At 42.8% G+C, this 21,130-nt stretch overlaps 1 protein-coding gene across 3 annotated transcripts in view; it reads left to right on the forward strand.

The window, feature by feature from the left end:
* ARL6 (ADP ribosylation factor like GTPase 6) overlaps positions 1–19,345 on the forward strand; it is a 40,411-nt gene extending 21,066 nt beyond the window's left edge. For 2 of the 3 annotated variants that reach the window (XM_030205128.1, XM_030205127.1), the window contains 5 exons: positions 1,939–2,007; positions 7,670–7,764; positions 13,483–13,612; positions 14,569–14,624; positions 19,002–19,345. In XM_030205128.1, the coding sequence (XP_030060988.1) occupies positions 1,939–2,007; positions 7,670–7,764; positions 13,483–13,612; positions 14,569–14,624; positions 19,002–19,114 (463 nt within the window). In that variant the 3' untranslated portion in view covers positions 19,115–19,345. Of the gene's footprint in view, positions 1–1,938; positions 2,008–7,669; positions 7,765–13,482; positions 13,613–14,568; positions 14,625–18,814 lie in introns of all 3 variants that reach the window. The other variant, XM_030205129.1, reaches the window with a different exon arrangement.
* The last annotated feature ends 1,785 nt before the right edge of the window (positions 19,346–21,130 follow it).

Consider the following 21,130-nt stretch of genomic DNA (forward strand, 5'->3'; position numbering starts at 1 on the left):
CCTGGGCGGTGATTCCTAATGTGGAGCCTTGCTTCATATAACAATAGTTTGGGTTCCTCTTTCTCACATGCATCACTTTGCACTTGCTCACATTAACCATCATCTGCCATTTGGATGCCCAGTCTCCCAGTCTTGTAAGGTCCCCTTGCAATTTAACAACTTTGTGTCTCCATGTGTCATCAGTAATTACCTCACTAGTTATTTCCATCTCTAAATCATTTATACGCTGGGCATTTTTTCTAGTGAAAAAGGTGCTGGTACTCAAATACCAGGCCACCCTTCAGGGTGGGGTGATCACTGAGGGACCCACCCCACAATAGCCAGGCCCCTTGCAGCCAGTCATAGAAGCAATGGCAAGGCAGAATTGGTGTGTAGAGCCTGACCTCTGTCATTAAAATTTGGGGACCATGAGTCAATTTTACAGACAATGGAAAAGATGCTGGTACTCAGGACCCTCCAAGTGCCCCCTCAAAACAAGCCCTGTTTATACTTATGTTAAAAAGCCTTAACCGGTTAAGTTAAACTGGCCAAAGATAGGATTTGCAATGCCTAACTTGTTCCCGGAGTGTCTAAACAGTTATTGCTGATATTCAGTGCTGATGAATATCTCTGAATAGCTCCACAAAGGCTATTTAACTGTACAGGACCCGGGCAGGGACTTGGTTCGGGGATTCAGGATGGGAGGAGGGCTGGCCATGTCAAGGGAGGAGGTGTCACTAGACACCAGGGATTGTTTGGGGGTCAAAACAGGAAGGGGGGTAGGTAGTCTTGTCGGGGGAGGGTGCCACTAGATGCCATTTTGTTCAGGGGTAGGGAGGGGAGGGGCAATGTCTACAAAGTCCTGAGCGTGTAGAACAGGTAAAAGTGAATCAATTTTTTATTCTTTCATAAAGTAAAATGACTAGGGGGCACTCAATGAAGTTAACATGATAATTATTTCAAAATGAATATAAGGAAATATTTCTTCACTCAATGAATAGTAAGCTTTGAAATGGGCGTTGCCGGAGGATGTGGTTACAGCGGTTAGTGGGTTTAAGAAAGGTTTGTTTAAGTTCCTAGAGGAAAAGTTCATAATCTACTATTGAGATAGACATGGGGGAAGCCATTGAAATCTTGGTAGTTTTGGGATTCTGCCAAGTACTTGTGACCTGGATTGGCCACTTTTGGAAGCAGGATACTGGAGTAAATGGACCATCAGTCTGATCCAGCATGGTTGTTCTTATGTTCTTTATTTTGCTTTTTTTTTTTCTCCCTTCCTGTTAGTGTCTGAGCCAATCACTGCTCGGGAACTGACAGGAAAGGTAATATTTATCAATGAGTTGCACAGTACTGCTGCTATTTAACATGGCAGTGGTTTGCATGCTCATTGATTATAGCATGCTGCGTTTTTCTTTTTTTTTATGTGCATTTTGCAGTAGAGAGGTGCATACTACATCTGCCCCTGAGTGCTTAGATGAGCCATCTGAGACAATGGATACTAGTGAGCTTCTGCTCCAATAACCATGCCCTGATCCTGACGTAGAATGGGAAACTATTACTACTACAAGCAGTGTACTTAAATCTGTTTTTGTTTTGTTTTGGGTTTGTTTGGTTTTTTTGCTTTTTTTTGTGCTGTTACTGTTTGGATCTATGTGTTTGATGAAATAAAATATTATAATACAAAAAATGTTATTAAAAAGGGGTTTTATTTGCAAGATGGAAAAATAGTATGTGTAAGCAGAGAGAATGAGAAGTAACAAGGGCAGAGGTCAGGAAGGCTACAGTGCTTGTGAAATAATAAGCTAGGAGTGGATCAGACTGATTGCCTCTCATTTTTGAAGTTCTTTTCCATAGTCATTAAAATGACGCACTCATAGTACCAATACATTTTGTCCTCTTGAAGTATTTCTGCCATCAGCAGTTGTAGCACCTAAGCTCTCTCATATTCTTCTCTTTCAGTTTATCGTTTACTGTATTTGATATGTCTGGTCAAGGTAGATACAGAAATTTATGGGAACACTATTACAAGTAAGTGAGAAGGTTTTGACTCTGTCCTTACATTTCTTTCATACGGATGAGTTTCTCATCAAGCGCTATTGTTTCTATACTTCTTTGTGTCATTTTCTGACTTTCCTGTCATCCTTCTAATACCAGTTTTAAAACGGAGATGATACTCTCATAAATTAATTTGTAACTGCAGCCAAATAAAATTTAGTATAGGTAACAGGCACTCTAGGTACATTTTCAGCCTTGTACCGCCCCCCCTGAAAGTTTGATAATTGAACTCAACAATTATAATCATCTCAATACTACCAGTCCTAAACGATCTTGTAGCACATACTGTAAAACTGTAAAAGTACAGACTGAAGATCTTTGGAGTTAGTTTGACTGTCAGGACCTATCCTTTTGCTTCAACTGCTCTTTGCCATCCCCCACCCCCAGAAGATGCTGCCTTAGGTGACTTCTTGGTTTGCCTAATGGTTAAGCCAGCCCAAATTTAAGTATACACTATTACAAACTTTGAAATGTGCTATCAAGGCACTGCTGACCTTAAATGAAAAGTGTGTGCGCTAGAAGAAAGGTAAAGTTTATGGGGCTGATACTGAGACCACGGGAGGGAGCCCAGCTAACTCCTGTGGTTGGCGGCGTACCTGGAAATTCAATGCCAGGCCCAAATCTGGCGACAGTCAATGAATTTCTGTGGGGTTTTGGCAGCTAAAAATATAGCCTATTAAGCCGATATTCATTGTCTGACCAGATAAGTTATAGTGGCTAAAGATAGATCTGCTATTTACATGGGTCTATCTGACTGCTAAACGTAACCAGTCAGCCAATGAATATTGGTGCTAACTGGCTATGTTGTGTGGCAGAGCCTGTGACCGCGGTAGTCACTAAGCGTTAATATTCTGCCAAGATAGCCAGGAGCCATTCCTGACCAGTTAAATAATTTTAAATATCGGCCAAACTGTCTTCAGGGTCCTTCCAAAGCCATATACATACCTAGTCCTTCACATCGCTCTTTAGCTTTTCATACTCTCTCCTCTGCAGCTCTTCCACACATTTCGTGCTTCAGAGTAAACATATTGCAGACTGAAATGCCTAATTTCTCAAAACTAACTTATTTTAGCATAAATGTCAGGCAATTACTATAATGGAAACTTATCCCTTGAATCTGTAGGAGTGATGTATGCATAGAACTGTTTCCTTAGAAAAACATGTCCTGCCCAGACTCATTCTTTTGAAGGAAACATCATACTTTGTGAGTTTATAAAATACAGCATACTTTGTGAGCTGACTGTGTTTAGGTAGCAATAAGCTGAGATACTTCCAGCCATAGACAGCAGAATGGAGTGGGCCACAGAGGCCACAGCCCCATCAATATTTTACCCAACACAGCACCCACAACTAGAGTTGGAGGAGGGCTGGAGATTCGTTTCTTTGGTTCCTCCAACAAAAAAGGTGTTCCACTGCCCCTGCTTTCAGCTTCCTAGTTATGCTCTTCCTTTCAATGCCTGAGGTTAAGATGAATGGACAGACTGGTCAAGCATTGGTTTATGACCATCTGAAGTAGAGCAGAAGACCCAAGAAGGGAGACATTGTGGGTGATCCAAAGGCATCACTGAAACTAGCCCTGTGGTAGCTCTTCCTTCCAACTTTCTGCATCTAGGGTACTATACTAGAAATGCTGGAAAGAGGAGTCAAGAAGCGGAAACAAAACAAAAAAAGGAGAAAATGAGCAATTGAAACTACAGATGCAGGTGCATTTCTGAAGTCATATGAGGGAGATTGCTGAACAGATATTGCCATTTGGGAGCTAATTCTATAACTCGGTGCCTCGAAAAAAGGTTCCAGGGGAGATCCGGGAAATTATAGACCGATGAGTCTGACGTCGGTGCCGGGGAAAACGGTAGAGGCTATTATTAAAAACAAAATTACAGAGTACATCCAAGGACATGGATTACTGAGACCAAGCACGGCGTTTGTATGGGGAAGTCTTGCCTGACCAATTTACTTCAATTCTTTGAAGGAGTAAACAAACGTGGACAAAGGGGAGCCGGTTGATACTGCGTATCTGGATTTTCAAAAGGCGTTTGACAAGGTACCTCTTGAAAGGCTACAGAGGAAATTGGAGGGTCATGGAATAGGAGGAAATGTCCTATTGTGGATTAAAAACTGGTTGAAGGATAGGAAACAGAGAGTGAGGTTAAATGGGCAGTATTCACAATGGAGAAGGGTAAGTAGTGGGGTTCCTCAGGGGTCTGTGCTAGGACCGCTGCTTTTTAATATATTTATAAATGATGTAGAGATGAGAGTAACTAGCGAGGTAATTAAATTTGCTGATGACACAAAGTTATTCAAAGTCGTTAACTCGCGGCAGGATTGTGAAAAATTACAGAAGGACCTTACGAGACTGGGCGGCTAAATGGCAGATGACGTTTAATGTGAGCAAGTGCAAGGTGATGCATGTGGGAAAAAAGAACCCAAATTATAGCTACGTCATGCAAGGTTCCACGTTAGGAGTTACAGACCAAGAAAGGGATCTGGGTGTCGTCATTGATAATACACTGAAACCTTCTGCTCAGTGTGCTGCTGCGGCTAGGAAAGCGAATAGAATGTTGAGTATTATTAGGAAAGGTATAGAAAACAGGTGTGAGGATGTCATAATGCCGTTATATCGCTCCATGGTGTGACCACAACTGGAGTATTGTGTTCAATTCTGGTCGCTGCATCTCAAGAAAGATATAGCAGAATTGGAAAAGGTGCAGCGAAGGGCAACTAAAATGATAGCGGGGATGGGACGACTTTCCTATGAAGAAAGACTAAGCAGGCTAGGGCTTTTCAGCTTGGAGAAAAGACGGCTGAGGGGAGACATGAGAGAGGTATATAAAATAATGAGTGGAGTGGAACAGGTGGAAGTGAAGCGTCTGTTCACACTTTCCAAAAATACTAGGACTAGGGGGCATGCGATGAAACTACAGTGTAGTAAATTTAAAACAAATCGGAGAAATGTTTTCTTCACCCAACGCATAATTAAACTCTGGAATTTGTTGCTGGAGAACGTGGTGAAGGCATTTAGCTTGACAGAGTTTAAAAAGGGGTTAGACGGTTTCCTAAAGGACAAGTCCATAAGCCACTACTAAATGGACTTGGGAAAAATCCACTATTCCAGGAATAACATGTATAGAATGTTTGTACGTTTGGGACGCTTGCCAGGTAGGAACTGTATAAGACAAATGCAGTGTGGCTGAGGTGAAAATTGTAACCTAATACCAAATAAAACAACTTCAGCCAATATCATATGTGGATCGCCATTTTTGAATCATTGCCTCCAGCCCGAATCATTGTGAGCACTCCGTTCCTGATGAAGCCAGTTTTCTAGGTGAAACGGCGGCCTCCGTCGAACGGTCACAGAAGAGTGCCGATTTAAACCACAAAGCTAAGTGCTAGTTTAGTGCTACTTTATTCTATGTGCAGTAGAAAAACACATTAGAGCACAAAAATATTGCCTCAACACTGTTTAAACTGCGAGTATTAAACATATCGCTCAAACACTGTTCATATTGTGTGCAGACTAAGACTTAAACAATAGTCAGTGAGTGGAGTTTTTTGCCCTATGATAGAATCACTGCGTGAGTTATTTCACAAAATTGTGCATAACCTCGCACTAAACCACCAGAATTTCACTGGAGGTTTCTGAGGGCTTTTTCTCTACTACACCCACTGAATAACGCGATCCACATATGATATTGGCTGAAGTTGTTTTATTTGGTATTACGCTTGCCAGGTACCCTTGGCCTGGATTGGCCGCTGTTGTGGACAGGATGCTGGGCTCGATGGACCCTTGGTTTTTTCCCAGTGTGGCATTACTTATGTACTTATGAATTAGGTACCACAAGGAGACGCAATGAGCTCCAATTTTGTGATCGTACTTAGCTCACCTAATATGTTATAGAGTACTACCACAAATCCATTTTGGTGTACTTTAAGTTTTGCATGATCACTCCTGCCAGGTCAATGGCTTATATAAGTGGGTGGCCCTAAGTGTTCCATATACAACACCCATGTGTATGTCTCCCTTGAAGTTACACATAGAAAACATAGAAGCATGACAGCACATAACTACTACTACTACTACTTCTTATCATTTCTAAAGTGCTACTAGACGTATGCAGCGCTGTACACTTGAACATGAAGAGACAGTCCCTGCTCGACAGTGTTTACAATCTAATTAGGACAGACAAACAGGACAAATAAGAGAAGGGAATATTAAAGTGAGAATGATAAAATAAGGGTTCTGAACAAGTGACTAAGGGTAGGAGTTAAAAGCAGCATAAAAAAAGGTGGGCTTTTAGCTTAGATTTGAAGACGGCCAGAGATGGAGCTTGATGTACCGGCTCAGGAAGTCTATTCCAGGCATATGGTGCAGCAAGATAAAAGGAATGGAGTCTGGAGTTAGCAGTGGGGGACAAAGGTGCAGATAAGAGAGATTTACCCAGTGAACGGAGTTCCTGGGGAGGAATGTAGGGAGAGATGAGAGTGGAGAGGTACTGAGGAGCTGCAGAGTGAATGCACTTATAGGTCAATGGCCCATCCAGTCTGCCCTTCCACAGCAACCACTATCTCCTCCTTTCCCTAAGAGATCCCACGTGCCTGTCCTATTCATTCTTAAATTCAGACACAGTCCTTGTCTCCATCACCTCCAACAGGAGGCGATTCCACGCATCTACCACCCTTTCTGTGAAGAAGTATTCCCTTAGATTACTCCTGAGCCTATAACCTCTTAACTTCATCCTATGCCCTCTCATCCAAGAGTTTTCCTTCATTTTGAAAAAGGTTCACCTCCTGTACATTAATGGTACAGAGGTTATTTAGTCATCTCTATCATATCCCCTCTCTCCCACCATTCTTACAGAGTATATATATTGAGAGTTTTAATTCTGTCCCCATATGCTTTATGAAGGAAACCACTGACCAATTTTGTAACTGCCTTCCGGACCCACTCCCATAGCACTAATGTGCTACTTTATACAATAACGCATTTTGGTGCATATCTGCCAATTAGGGCAGCCCTTACATGCACAAAGCACATGTTAACTGCACACACCTATTTATAAAAGTGCCTCCATAATGTATAAACCATCTCAAAGAAAAAAAGGAAGTAGGGGAGGACCTACAAAAAGTAGATTGAGGAAACTTTGGAGTCAAAGTTTCTTATAATAAAAACAAATAATAATAATAATAAGCAGTCTAGGTAAAACAAATCCCCCCAAAACAGTAGGAGGTCAGAAGGACTTGACAGAGTGCCATGGTTCAGCACAACCACCTGCATCAGGAGTCATAATAATCTGAATGGTTCTAAACAGGAGTGTCTGTTGTTAGAGGTTAAATAATCCTTAAAAGGAAATTACCGCTATAAATGCATTCTCTGCTAAGTGTTTGGCACCATGTCTCGTTCTTCTGAACTACTGTTTTGGAGGATTTATTTTATGTAGACCTGGCAGCTTAATGTTATTATTATTATTAAATTTGGCTCCAAGGATTCCTTTTTCTACTTTTTGTTGGTCCTCCCCTATTTATTTTTTCACTTCTATATTTTTCTGTTGGAGACTTTTTCTCCTTTTTGGTATAAACAATATTTCCATTTCCCAGATGCCTGCTGAGATTCCTGCTTTCTTCTTCTGTGCTGCAGGGAAGGGAAAGCCATTATCTTTGTCATTGACAGCAGTGACAAGTTAAGAATGGTTGTGGCCAAAGAAGAGCTTGAAACTCTCCTGAATCATCCAGGTTAGATAACTCGCTCTTCCTTTGTCTTTACATCTTGCAACATGATGATGCCAGAATAACCCAATCCAGCAAGATCTGTGCCATTTAATCAGGGGCCAGTGCAGTAACCCTCAGCACATGGTTTCCTAATGCAAGGGTAATGCAAAATGTTTGCTCCCCAATGCAGTAACAAACTAGGATGCAAATAGGCTGAGCACAGAGAATGTGTGTCAATGTGGGAGAAAACATTGGGCACATGCATACAAGGGTCTATGTTCATCTAATCCCCCCCCCAACACTCCCTAGTGCATCAACCCCCTCCACCCCCAAAATATCACTGGTAGCCAATGGCTCCTTGAACTACTCTACCCCCTCCCTTCTCTCCTCTTTTTCACCAAAAATATGCTAAGGACCTCCCCTAATACTTCCAGATTCCCTTCAACCCCCCAAGTTGGGAGCAGGAACAATACCCGCTCACTCCTGCCTCCGTGCCAGTGCTTCTCAACCCATTGCTTAGGGCACACCCAGCCAGTCAAGTTTTCAGGATACCGACAATAGTTTTGCATACTTACTTGGCAGACCGACCCCCCCCCCCCCCCCGACACACACACACAGTACATCCCAATATACCACTGGAGTCAGGTGCTGCCATACAAGCAGAAGCAAGTAGGCATTGCTCCTGCCTTCTAGCATTGGAGGTGTATGGGGATTATTAGGGGGTTGGAGAGACTTTGGGGGGGGGGGGGGTATCAGGGTCTATTTGGGCCCCCAGGGTATTTTTTGTGATGGAGGCTACTAGTGGCATTTGTAGTGTTGAGTGGGGGTCTTGAGAGTAAAGGGTGGTATTTGGGTATGTCATGGAAGATCAGGAACTTAGGGTGATGAAATGAGAGAGAAATAGGGTGATTGCCAGAGAAGGCCCACTTGGGTCATCAGAGGTGAAATGTCACATTTCTTTTCAGATAACCCTTTTGCTGCTGATTACATTTTTACACCAACCTTGAACTAGCATAAAGTTTCAGCGTTAAAGAAAAGTTTCAGGGCAGTTTTTTTCCAATGGGAACTATTTTCTATTCAGTCCTTTATATGCAATTTGCATACCCACTATGTTATCTTTTAGTGGGTTTACTTGATATTTTTGTGTCTGCATCAGGAGTAGTCTAGCATGGGGCACACGAGTAATCGAATGGGGTGCCCAAGTTTTCCTGAGGACGTCCTCGCAGGATGTCCCAGCGAAGGGGTGGAGAAACCAGTATTATTGAGACAAGATGGGCGGCCATCTTTCATTTCGATAATATGGTTGTGGACGCCCAAATCTCAACATTTAGGTCGACCTTAGAGATGGTCATCCTTAGAGGTGGTCGTCCCCAGTTTTCGGCGATAATGGAAACCGAGGACGCCCTCTCAGAAACGACCAAATCCAAGCCATTTGGTCATGGGAGGAGCCAGCATTTGAAGTACACTGGTCCCCCTGACATGCCAGGACACCAACTGGGCACCCTACGGGGCACTGCAGTGGACTTTACAAATTGCTCCCAGGTTCATAGCTCCCTTACCTTGTGTGCTGAGCCCCCCCCCCCGCCCCAAAACCCATGCCCCACAACTGTACAACACTAACATAGCCCTTACAGGTGAAGGGGGGCACCTACATGTGGGTACAGTGGGTTTCTGGTGGGTTTTGAAGGGCTCACATTTACCACCACAAGTGTAACAGGTGGGGTGGGGTGGGCCTGGGTCCGCCTGCCTGAAGTGCACTGCACCCACTAAAACTGCTCCAGGGACCTGCATACTGCTGTCAGGGAGCTGGGTGTGACATTTGAGGCTGGCAAAAAATATTTTTAATGTTTTTTTTAGGGTGGGAGGGGGTTAGTGACCACTGGGGAAGTAAGGGGAGGTCATCCCCAATTCCCTCCGGTGGTCATCTGGTCAGTTCGGGCACCTTTTTGAGGCTTGGTTGCAAGAAAAAATGGACCAAGTAAAGTCAGCCAAATGCTCATCCGGGAAGCCCTTCTTTTTTCCATTATTGGCCGAGGACGCCCATGTGTTAAGCACGCCCCAGTCCCGCCTTCGCTATGCTTCCAACACGCCACCGGGAACTTCAGTCATCCTCTCAACGGAAAGCAGTTGGGGACGCCCAAAATCGGCTTTCAATTATGCCGATTTGGGCGACCCTGGGAGAAGGACGCCCGATTTGTGTCGAAAGATGGGTGCCCTTCTCTTTCGAAAATAAGCCTGATAGTTTACTGCATTGGCCCCTCACTCTCAAAACTGAACTGCCAGTCCACTAACACTGTGAGAACTTAAAATTCAGGGAAACAACAGTGAATTGTTAACTGTCCCCAACAGCTTTGGCCTGCTAAAGTCCAAGCTGATGCTCCTGGGGACATTGTGAAATAAAAATAGTCCCCTTTCCTTGATCCATTTTGAAACAATAGCAATGCCCTACTTTCTGATCACATTTAAAAGATTTTTGCTGGCCCCAGCCCCCATTTTGATCCCTTTTTCAACATTTGTCATTAATCCAGCCCCCCTACGGCACCCATGTATCCTCCACTTTTGAAAAAATGGTGGAGGTATCTGGTCCTTTCCTCCTCCGGAACTCTATCATTATTTGCCAATTATCCCTGGGGTCTACCGTTGGGCAGAAGTGATCCCCAATCCCTCCAGATCCTGCAACTCTCTCTTCCAAAATGGCACAACATTAGCCTCTGGTGCAGGGGTGGGCAACCACGGTCCTCGAGGGTCACAACTCAGTCGGGTTTTTAAGATTTCCACAAAGAATATGCATGAATTGATTTACATGTACTACTTCCATTGTATGCAAATAGATCTCATGCATATTTATTGTAGAAATCTTGAAAACCCAACTGGTTATGGCCCTCGAGGATCATGGTTGCCCACCCCTGTTCTAGCGAGAGTCTCACCATATTACTGTTAAGGGTCAGGCTTCCAAATAAAGGAATCCAAAAGAGAATAAGTTTAGTGAATTCCACAATACATTTTTCTGCAGTAAAACAGTGCACAAACATTTTGTATTACCAAGGGTTAGTAAAGAAAGGTCTTAATTTGCCATCAAGCAGTTCCAGGAGTCAAAAACTGGAATAAGAACATCTACTTTTATATTTGTAAACATTTTTGCTTAACTTTATAATTTTTATGGTGTTTTATATGTTAAAGATGAATATTTTGTCCAGTAGAGAGACTTTTTTTTTTGCTCTAAGCCTTATTGATGGGTTCTTCCGTAGACACAAAATATGAGATACCCCCATATTCCTCCTTCTGTTACAAAGGTCCTTGAATTAAATTTAATTAAACCTGGCAGTATTGGTAGACTGAGTAGTCCTGCAAAGGGATAGCCTAGCAGACATTAAAGGCTGTGTACAGGAGAATTGGACTGAAGAGGGAAATTTTGAATTAAGTCACAGAAGTTCCTGTACCATTTAACCTGAAGTGTGATGCAGTAGAACTGAAGTGGTGCTATGCTTTGTGCATTGTGGACAGGAGTGAATGAGCAAACTCTGCTTGAAGGGGTTTATCTAGAGACTTTCAATTTTACTTTTTATTTCTAGGGTTAGGTTTCCCACTGTACTAGAAAAGCAGATTCTGAGGAACACGTAGGAAAGACTTATACACACAAAGTGGTCTTTATTGGGGTTTTTTTTTCAAGTTAGGCTAGTAAGTTCCCAAAGTAAGGGGAGAGAACAAGCTGAAGACATCCATAAAAAGGGTGCCTTTTGAAAGACACATGATCTAGATCCATGATAGAAGAAGATTTGTATGAAAAATGTCACATTATTGGAGAGACTAGAAAAATACTTACCTGATGTTTGCACTACAGCATTGCTGATTTGAAGTTTTATAGTTTCTATTTACAGGAATATGTTGTCTTAGAACTTGGTTTAAGGTGAAATATTGTTGAAGTTGTACTATTTTGTAAAACTTCACTGAATGTATTCTAATAGCATATTTTATTTAGAACTTGTTCAATTTAAAATTTGAATTTTGTCATAATATACAGTTACTTTTTGTCATCTTAGGCCTTTGTTTATAGATAATTTATTTTATACAAGATTTTTTATACATCTACATATTAATGAAAACAAAGGTACAAATCAAGGTAAGGTATACACAAAAAAGTGGCACAGTGGGAGGCGGGGCTGGTGGTTGGGAGGCAGGGATAGTGCTGGGCAGACTTGTACGGTCTGTGCCCTGAGAAAGACAGGTACAAATCAAGGTAAGGTATGCACAAAAAAGTGGCACATTTCTTGGGCAGACTGGATGGACCACTATGTTACTATGTTACTATGTCATTTGTACTGGGCTAAGTGATAACATTCAGAACTTCCTAAGGCAATTGTTTTTGTACAAGATATGCACGGAAGGTGCATATATATTAAATTTGAATGAATCTAGAACACATTTGCAAAAAGTAAAAAAAAGTAAAAAAAAAAAAAAAAAAAGTTAAATAGCTCCCAAGTCCATAGCTCCCTTCCCTTGGGTGCTGAGCCCCTCAAATCCCCCCCAAAACCCACTGCCCACAACTCTACACCATTATCATAGCACTTATGGCTGAAGGGGGGCACCTAGATGTGGGTACAGTGGGTTTTGCGGGGTTTTGGAGGGCGCAACATTAACCACCACAAGTGTAACAGGTAGAGGGGGATGGGCCTGGGTCCACCTGCCTGAAGTCCACTGCACCCACTAACAACTGCTCCAGGGACCTGCATACTGCTGTGATGGAGCTGGATATGGCATTTGAGGCTGGCATACAGGCTGGAAAAAAAAGTTGTTAACGTTGTTTTTGTTTTGGTGGGAGGGGGTTAGTGACCACTGGGGGAGTCAGGGGTGGTCATCCCCAATTCCCTCAGGTGGTCATCTGGTCATTTAGGGCACTTTTTTGGGACTTGTTTGTGAAAAAAGGGTCCAAAAAAGTGACCTAAATTCACGCTAAATACGGCCATTTTTTTCGAATATCAGCTGAAGGCGCCCATCTCTGCTCGGCCGATAAACACGCCCCAGTCCCAACTTCACCACGCCTCCGACATGCCCCTGTCAACTTTGTTCGTTCCCGCGATGGAGTGCAGTTGCAGGCGCCTAAAATCGGCTTTCGATTATACCGATTTGGGCGCCTTTGCGAGATGGACGCGTATCTCCTGATTTGGGTCGAAATCTGGGCACCCATCACTTTCGAAAATAAGGCTGATAGTTGAATAGAGGGCGTGGCCACAGGTGTGGAATGGGCGGGTTATGGGTGTTTGTAAAATCTATGTGTGTGGTTATAGAATGCACTCGGTCTACATGTAATTTAGGATTTGGCATTTACACCATGTTTTACTTGGCATAATTGCCCTTGACTAAATATAGTCACGCAGACAGGTGTTCAGCATATTCTTATGCATAGGCATATTTTATTTCGGCACCAATTTTTTAGGCATTGTATATAGAATCTAGTCCTAAATCAATTTAGCATGCAGTAAGACTTCTCCATTAAATAAATGTGTGAAACTACCAAAACTCCCAAAGATGGAAAAAAATTGATGGGAAAATAAAAATGTTTCTTGCCTGTGTATATACGTACCTTCTATTGTGATTTCTTGGGACTGGCAGCTTCTCTGCAAAGAGTGAATTTGGGGTTTTTACAGTACATGCCTCTCACTTTTCCTGCTTCTTACTTTGTACAAGGAACAAAAAACAATGCAAACTGCCACTGACAGTATTTGTCTTCTTTTCCCCCCCTAGATATTAAACACAGACGAATGCCCATTTTATTCTTTGCTAACAAGATGGATGTCCGGGACGCACTCTCAGCTGTGAAAGTCTCCCAACTGATGCTTTTAGAAACCATTAAAGATAAGCCCTGGCATATTTGGTAAAGATCTTTAATTTTGGTGCTGCAGTCTAAACATCCCAATGCTGTGCCTTTAACCCCAAGTCTATAACGGTCCTTGGCACCAAGATTCCATTATTGAATACTAAAAACATAAGAACATAAATGTTGTCCTACTGGGACAGACCAAAGGTCCATCAAGCCCAGCATCCTGTTTCCAGCAGTGGCCATTCCAGGTCTCAAGTATCCGACAAGATCCCCCCCCCCCAAAAAAAAAAAAAATCCCTCCCTCCCTTCTACCCCCTCCCCCACCAGCCTGTGAGCATCAATACCTCGCCCCTCCCCCAAACGAACCCCTCACCCCTCCCCAAGGTCTAGGTAAGCCTCCTGGCCCTACCTGTCTCCCTGGTAGTCCTAGTGGGATCATTGGGGGCAGGAGCGAAGCCCCCTTGCTCTTGCCCTTTGCAACTGCACCTGCATAGTTATTATGGTGCCATTTTCTAGAAAAGCATTGAAAGGCTGCCATCTTTTGGACTATGCTGTTTTATCAAGGTGGTGAGGTGCCTTCTGAAAACCATTTGGTATCTTCTAGCTCTTGACGCAGCCCTTGAGTGGGTGAAACATGGCCAGTGTTGAGCTTGTTTGGTTTTTATTCCAGAATAAAAGGTTTTCTGAGTCTGATCTGCTTTTGTTCACTGCCAGGTGCAAAAGGGGCAGAGAAAATATATACCACTGTTTACCCCAGATATAGCACCTCTCTAGGCTTATACCCAATCAGGTACAAAAACTTATATTGTGAGTCCACTAGGGACAGAGAAAATCTCTGCATATAATAAATGTGAATCACTTTGGTTGTACCACAGAAAAGTGATCTATCAAATACATGACCCTTCACCACTTTATATAGTTGACCTGATCCCATAAAGCCACATACTAGCAGCTTTCTATTTCATATCTTTCTTTACATGTCTATGTCCTGTTTTGTTTCTGTGTTTCAGTGCCAGTGACGGTCTTAAAGGAGAAGGTCTGCAGGAAGGTGTAGACTGGCTCCAAGGTAGGTCTGGAACCCACAGCTTCCCTGCTTGGCTTTCATTGTACAAGCATGTTTTATATATATATTTTTCCTTTTACATATTCTTATTTCTACGTTCTTGCACTAGCCCTGGTTCTTGCAGTGAGCCTAGAACCAGGGCCAGTGCAAGGGTACAAGATCCCCTAGGTGAATCAACTTCAATAAATTTCAAAGCCCTTAGGCACCCCACTGAGGATTTTGATAAACTCAATAATCATGATCAACTCAGTTTCACCTCATTGGAAACAGTCCTGTAAAAATGTATAATTGGACACCACACATTCAAATCACACAGTAAGGGATATCTCCAAATCTGAATTTTACCACATCATTATTGGAAGAACTAATATTGTTGTATTTTCTGAGTATACACAAACAATACAAGCCTAAATAAGGGGTTTGCATAGGATTTTGGATTTCTTTCATCAGGTTCTCATCTGCTATTGAGACTGTATTGCAAATATCTTTCCAGACAGGACACAGCATGGAGATTAGCTGCCAGTTACTGCATTTGCTGTGAGTCAAGGGCATAGCCTGACACCCAATATTGAGTAGACCAAAGCTCAAAGTGGGTGGCATGAGAACCTCAACCCCCGCCCAGCATCTTTTCCACCAACCAACCCCCCCCCCCCCCCCCCAGGCTATCCAGTGTCTCTCAACCACCCCCATCTCCCTTTGCCAGCAGCAAACAGTGATTCATACATGCATCAGCATCGGCCCCAGATACTTCCCTCTGATGCAACTTTATGTTTCAACACAAGTGAGACCACATCAGAGGGAAGGCTCTGGACCAGCGTAGCAGCATGTATGAGTCACTTCTCGCTGCTGGCGAAGAACTGAAGTGCAGGAGGGGTTTCAAAGATGTCAGATCACCTGTAGGGAAGGGGAGGGAAGGATGCCAGGAGTCTTCAGCTTGTGGGTCTTGAACTAGCCACATCACAGATATACCACTGTTGAGTCGGTCTGGGCCCACCCGTGGCTACCCCACTGCTGTGAGTTGGGATGTAGAGTAAGGTGGGAACACAATAGCAGCAGAGGGCTATATAGGGAGTGGCATCTTTCATTAGACAATTGAGAACCATGCTGTTTGTTTGTTTTGTTGTTGTTGTTCTAATTTATTTATTAGGATTTATTTACCACCTTTTTGAAGTAAAGTGATGTGATAGCCATGTTAGTCCACTTTTAAGGGTAATAAATAGAAATAAAACAAAACATAGAAAAGAAAATTAGGTGCTACCTTTTTTATTGGACTAATAGCTTTCAAAGGTAACCCTTCTTCTTCAGATCAGAAATCAACAAAGATTGACAAATATCAGAATATATAAGTGAACCACAAAAGCATTCCAATGACAGTCTCACAGGAAGAGGGTGGGGTGGGTTAGGTGAGAGACAGGGAGAGCTGGGTGGATGAGAGAAAGGGAGAGATGGATGGTTGAAGAAATTCACCCAATGTGATGTATAGCTGTTACTAACCCTCTGAATAGAAGACACATTGCAAAATAAAGACATTTTCTGACATGCTCATCTTCCAATGTGGTATATATCATTCAGTGTAAAAAATGTAATGAAGGATGCTATATTGGAGAAACAGGCCAGATGCTTAAGACAAGATTAATCTGCACAGACATCACATGAAGATAGCCGGTGCCAGTCAGGTTCCCACCCCGGTGGGCCAACATTTTACAAGACCAGGACACTGCACCAGTGATTTCATAGTAAGGATCCTGAAAGGTAACTTTAAAACAATACAGGAACGTAAGGCCTTTGAAGTCAGAATGATTGAATAATTTGACACCCAACAGACAGGACTTAACAAGGATCTGGGTTTTCTAGCCCATTATAAACCATAAAATTGTATTTCTCTGTTTATCACCCTCCTCTCACCCATCCACACCCATCCTGTTAGAATATCAATGAAATGCTTTGATGTCCCCATGCATACCTCCTACCCACCCCCACCCTCCCACCCTGTCAGACTGTCAAAGTAATGCTTGGATGTTTCACTTATATATACTATCTGTTACCACATTTGCTTATTTCCGATCTGACGAAGAAGGGAAACCTTCGAAAGCTAATCAAGAAATGTAAGTTATGTCCAATAAAAAAGGTATCATCTTATTTTCTTTTCCATGTTTTATTTTGTTTGATTTCTATTGATAACCTTAAGAGTGGACTAACACGGCTACCACACCTCTCTGACTTTGATGAAACCTGAAGAAATTAAATTCCAGATTTTAAGGGCATAATAATATTGTAGCCATGAACGGGTATTGAAATTACACCGCCTTGAGTGAATTCCTTCAAAAAGGTGATAAATAAATCCTAATAAATAAATAATAAAAGTCTGTTCCTTAAATTCCTGTCATAGATGCAGTGCTTTCAAAGTGCCACTAGGTGGTAGCAACCTTTTAGTTTAGCTCTCAGAACAGTGTATGATCATGTAATCCCCCATTATAATAGGGATTACTAGAGTCATCTGAGAGAATGCGCCAGAGTCTCTGAGGGGAGGGATCTGGAGTTGTAGGAAGTCATCTGAGTTGTGGGTGGTAAAGGATCCAGGCCAGGGGGATGAGTTCCTGGAATAAGTTGCAGAACAAATGTTTCATGGAACTGAATGACAGTGTGGGAGGAATGACAGTATGGGAGGAGTTAGAGTTAATAAATGTTATGGATGGGGAGTGCACGAGATCTTTGGTTGCTTTCACCCCCGCCAGGATCCTTGAAGGAGAGGGGGTATCTTGAAAATACCAGATAACGTAAGGCTGGGTTAAGGGGGAGTTATTGTCTGCCAAAGCAGGGCTGCCGAGAGGGGGGGCAGGGGGGACAAAACTCCCCGGGCCCAAGCCTCCAAGGGGGGGCTCGGCGCTGCAGTCCCACCTGCCCTCCCTCGTCGACTGTCTGCCACCGGGCCGGGCCCCCTGCATTGAAATCACAGCGCCTCTCATCTCCGTGTGAAAGCGCTGCAAGCAGCAGCAGATCGCCTCCCTTCAGGCCTCCTTCCCTCCCTCTTGTCCCGCCCTCGCGGAAGTTACATCAGGCGAGGGCGGGACACAGGGAGGAAAGGAAGCCCAAATGGAGGCGATCTGCTGCTGCCTGCAGCGCTTTCAAATGGAGATGAGAGGCGCTGTGATTTCAATGCAGGGGGCCCGGCTCGGTGGCAGACGGAGGGGGCGGGTGGAGGGGGAGCGGTGGGGCTGGGGCCCTGGGGCCAGCCTTGCCCTGGGCCCAGCCCAGTCTCTCAGCAGCCCTGAGCCAAAGGCAGTAACTGTTCGAGTGGAGTGTTGTGGGTGGGCAAGGGGAGTCCAGCTGAAGAGCAGGAACACTCAGGAAAGAGCCTGTTCAAGGCCATAGGGTGCAGCTCAATGAAGTGCAATTCTGGAGGAGAGGACAAACAGGGAGGTCTGATCCTGGAAGAGTTTGCTGGTGACAACCAACTCTACCAGCACAACCTTGGATTATACAGCCCAAAGGGTAATGAACTGGAGGAATTGCATATATGTACATTTTATGAGATTGCTACAAGAAATCATTTAATTTAGTGGATAAGTCTGTACCAAATAGTCTTGGATTTAGAGAACCTCTTAACCAAATGCTGACTGTACATAAGAAGGTGAATTAACTGCCTGTTGCAGATTTCAACAAAGTTGTGAATAAAAGTTAATTCCTTGGTATTCCTTCAGAGAGAGAGAGAGAGAGAGAGAGTGAGAGAGAGTGAAGTACTTATTCCCAGACTGTTAATGGATACTCAAAATAAAGCCCAGTGTAATATCCTATAGCACTTCCGGATTTTTATCCAGCCCCGGCCTGCGCCCAAGCGCGAATGAGGAAAGAAATTGAACTGAGTAAGAGGAGTGTGTGTGTGGAAGACGGGAAAATATATCGATGGAGTATTTATTTTTGCAGTGACCCAGGTCAGTTGGAGAACTGATCTGGTCAGTGAGACCTGGGTTATACTCAGAAAAAAGCTGAGTCTACTACATTAGAGCAAAATAGTGTGCATTTTACTTGCCATACTGGTATTAAACAAAGAACACATGCATGAACATACACGCAAAGAAGAAGGAGGGGGAAAATGGAAAACAATTATGTGTTTTGCAAAAGTTAGTGATTAACTATTGTACTAGGATGATCAGAATAATTTGTTTCCTAATGTATTTCCATGCTGCCACCAGACCAGATTCAAGCAATAAAGATATGAGAAGCCCACAGGATAAAGCACCATATCGATGAAAAATGAACGACCCTTTGCTTCAAAAGTTGAGAATAAAAACTGCACTCCCCCACCCCCTTACCCACTTTCTCCAAGGATCAAAGGTGGTGTTGTTGGACCTAAATATGAGATGCCCCTTCTTCCTTCAGGTACTCTTCAATGGTTTGAAGAACAGGGATTATGCTTCCAGAGAATGTTGTTCCATAGGCTGATGCTTCAAGATAGTAGACTCACCTTCCTGTATGTAGTAATCAACTTTTAACAACAATTGTGGGTGCTAAACTCCACAGAAATTATCCCTCAATATTGAGGTTACTCAGTGCCCACTGCACCCACAGGGCTGGCACCTGTGTTCCTGTAAGATGGAAGCAGCAGTAAAAAAAAAAAAAAAAAAAAAAAAAACACCATCTGCAATTCCACTATTATCCAGCTGTATTAATCAGTTTAAAAAAATACTATACTTACATAAATTATTTATTTCACTCATCTTCAAATCTTTGTGCTTTGTTAAATTAATAAAATGAGTTGATACATGAGTTCAGATTTTAATAGGAATTTGTGAATTATATTTATAATGAAATTTAAATTGTGTACATATTCCTATCAAATCTAAAATATGCGTGTGATGGTTGTAACTATTTATTTATTTAGATTTTGCTCACTAGTGTAAACTCTCACATTTGTAGCCCTGCTTGTGGTTGGTCAGGTTATTTCTTGCAGTGAGCCTAGAACCAGGGCCAATGCAAGGGTACAAGATACCCTAGGTGAATCAACTTCAATGAATTTCAAAGCCCTTAGGCACCCCAGTGAGGATTTTGATAAACTCAATAATCATGATCAACTCCATTTCACCTCATTGGAAACAGCCCTGTAAAAATGTATAATTGGACACCACGCATTTAAATATTATTTTTTAAATGTTATACATAATGAGGGCACTTTCCAAAAGCCATTTACTTGGATAACTGGACTATTTGGAAGTTCCCACTCTCCCTGTATGTATAGTACAGGCTGATGTTTTTTTTGAGTTTGTGGGACTGCCAGGCATCTGCTTTTTGCTGCCACCTTGAAGTTGTTGCTTGCCAGGAAACAGGCTGTCTCCAAGCTATAGATGCAGCACTGCTCCACTTATATAAAGCACCTAATGGACCAATACTAATAATTTCCACTACAAAAAAGCAGTACTCATAAGAAGAACCCACCCTGATGTAAAATGTGGGGTAATAAACTAAAATTATACCCAATGAGATACTAGAAATACTCAGTTTTAATCCAACCACCTCCCAAATGTAAGGGATGACATTAATGGCATCACTATACCCACTGGGACTTTAACTTTATATAGCCTCCAAGGCCAGTGTTCATACCTATATTTACATCACAAAGTTTTCCATGAATTCATATCCAAAATAAATCAACAACAGTAGCTCAACTCAACAGTAGTGATCACTCCAATAAATCAACAGCTCTGTAACAGCTAAAGAACTTTTAAGCCTGTGATAGTTTCACTCAAAATCAAAAACAGTAAATAGAAATACAGTGCAATCCGCTTAAGTGCAAGGGTCTGGGACCAAAGAAATACATGCAGTTAACCGGAGCGTACACTTAACCATTGTGACCCAAAGAAGCTTGACATCTGATAAACATATGTACAATACTGTTTATTATACATACAGTATACAGTCTCCATTAGGCTTACTTGAGGTAATCAGTCATAGTCCTTTGTACACTCTTGTGTCAGTGAGTTCCATAGACTATGTCTGCCAGATGGTAAAAACTGTCATAGCACTGACATCCAGTGGCCTCCAGATAGGCCCACATGGTGTTGAGACTCTCCAGCACTCTTGCAAAAGTGACAGGAGGTTGTTGAATGTCGTCAGCATGTGCCTCACTGCTCATTTCATCATCTGTTTCATCATCAGCTATTGCCTGCGTGTAGGCGCATATCTCGACATCAGTGCTGTCGTCAGCTGTTTGTAGATCTTTATCAACAGCTACATAGTGATGAAACTCCTCTTCAGTAACACAGGCTGGGATGTCAATAGCCTGTTCATCTGACGCGTTTGCAACAGCTGCATCTGTTTCATCCCTCTCCACATCCCTAACAAAGCTTGCCCGCTTGTAGCAGTTCACAATGGTTGCCTGTGTAACATGATTCCAGGCTTCTTTCTGCATATGTAAGGAATCCAACAGTGATAGATTACGAGCCAGTTCAACAGCACGTTTATCCTTGCAAGTCTAGTCATCCATAATGCTCATCAGACGACGTAGCACAAGA

The sequence above is a fragment of the Microcaecilia unicolor genome, chromosome 5 (assembly GCF_901765095.1).
Source record: "Microcaecilia unicolor chromosome 5, aMicUni1.1, whole genome shotgun sequence".
Lineage (NCBI taxonomy): Eukaryota > Metazoa > Chordata > Amphibia > Gymnophiona > Siphonopidae > Microcaecilia > Microcaecilia unicolor.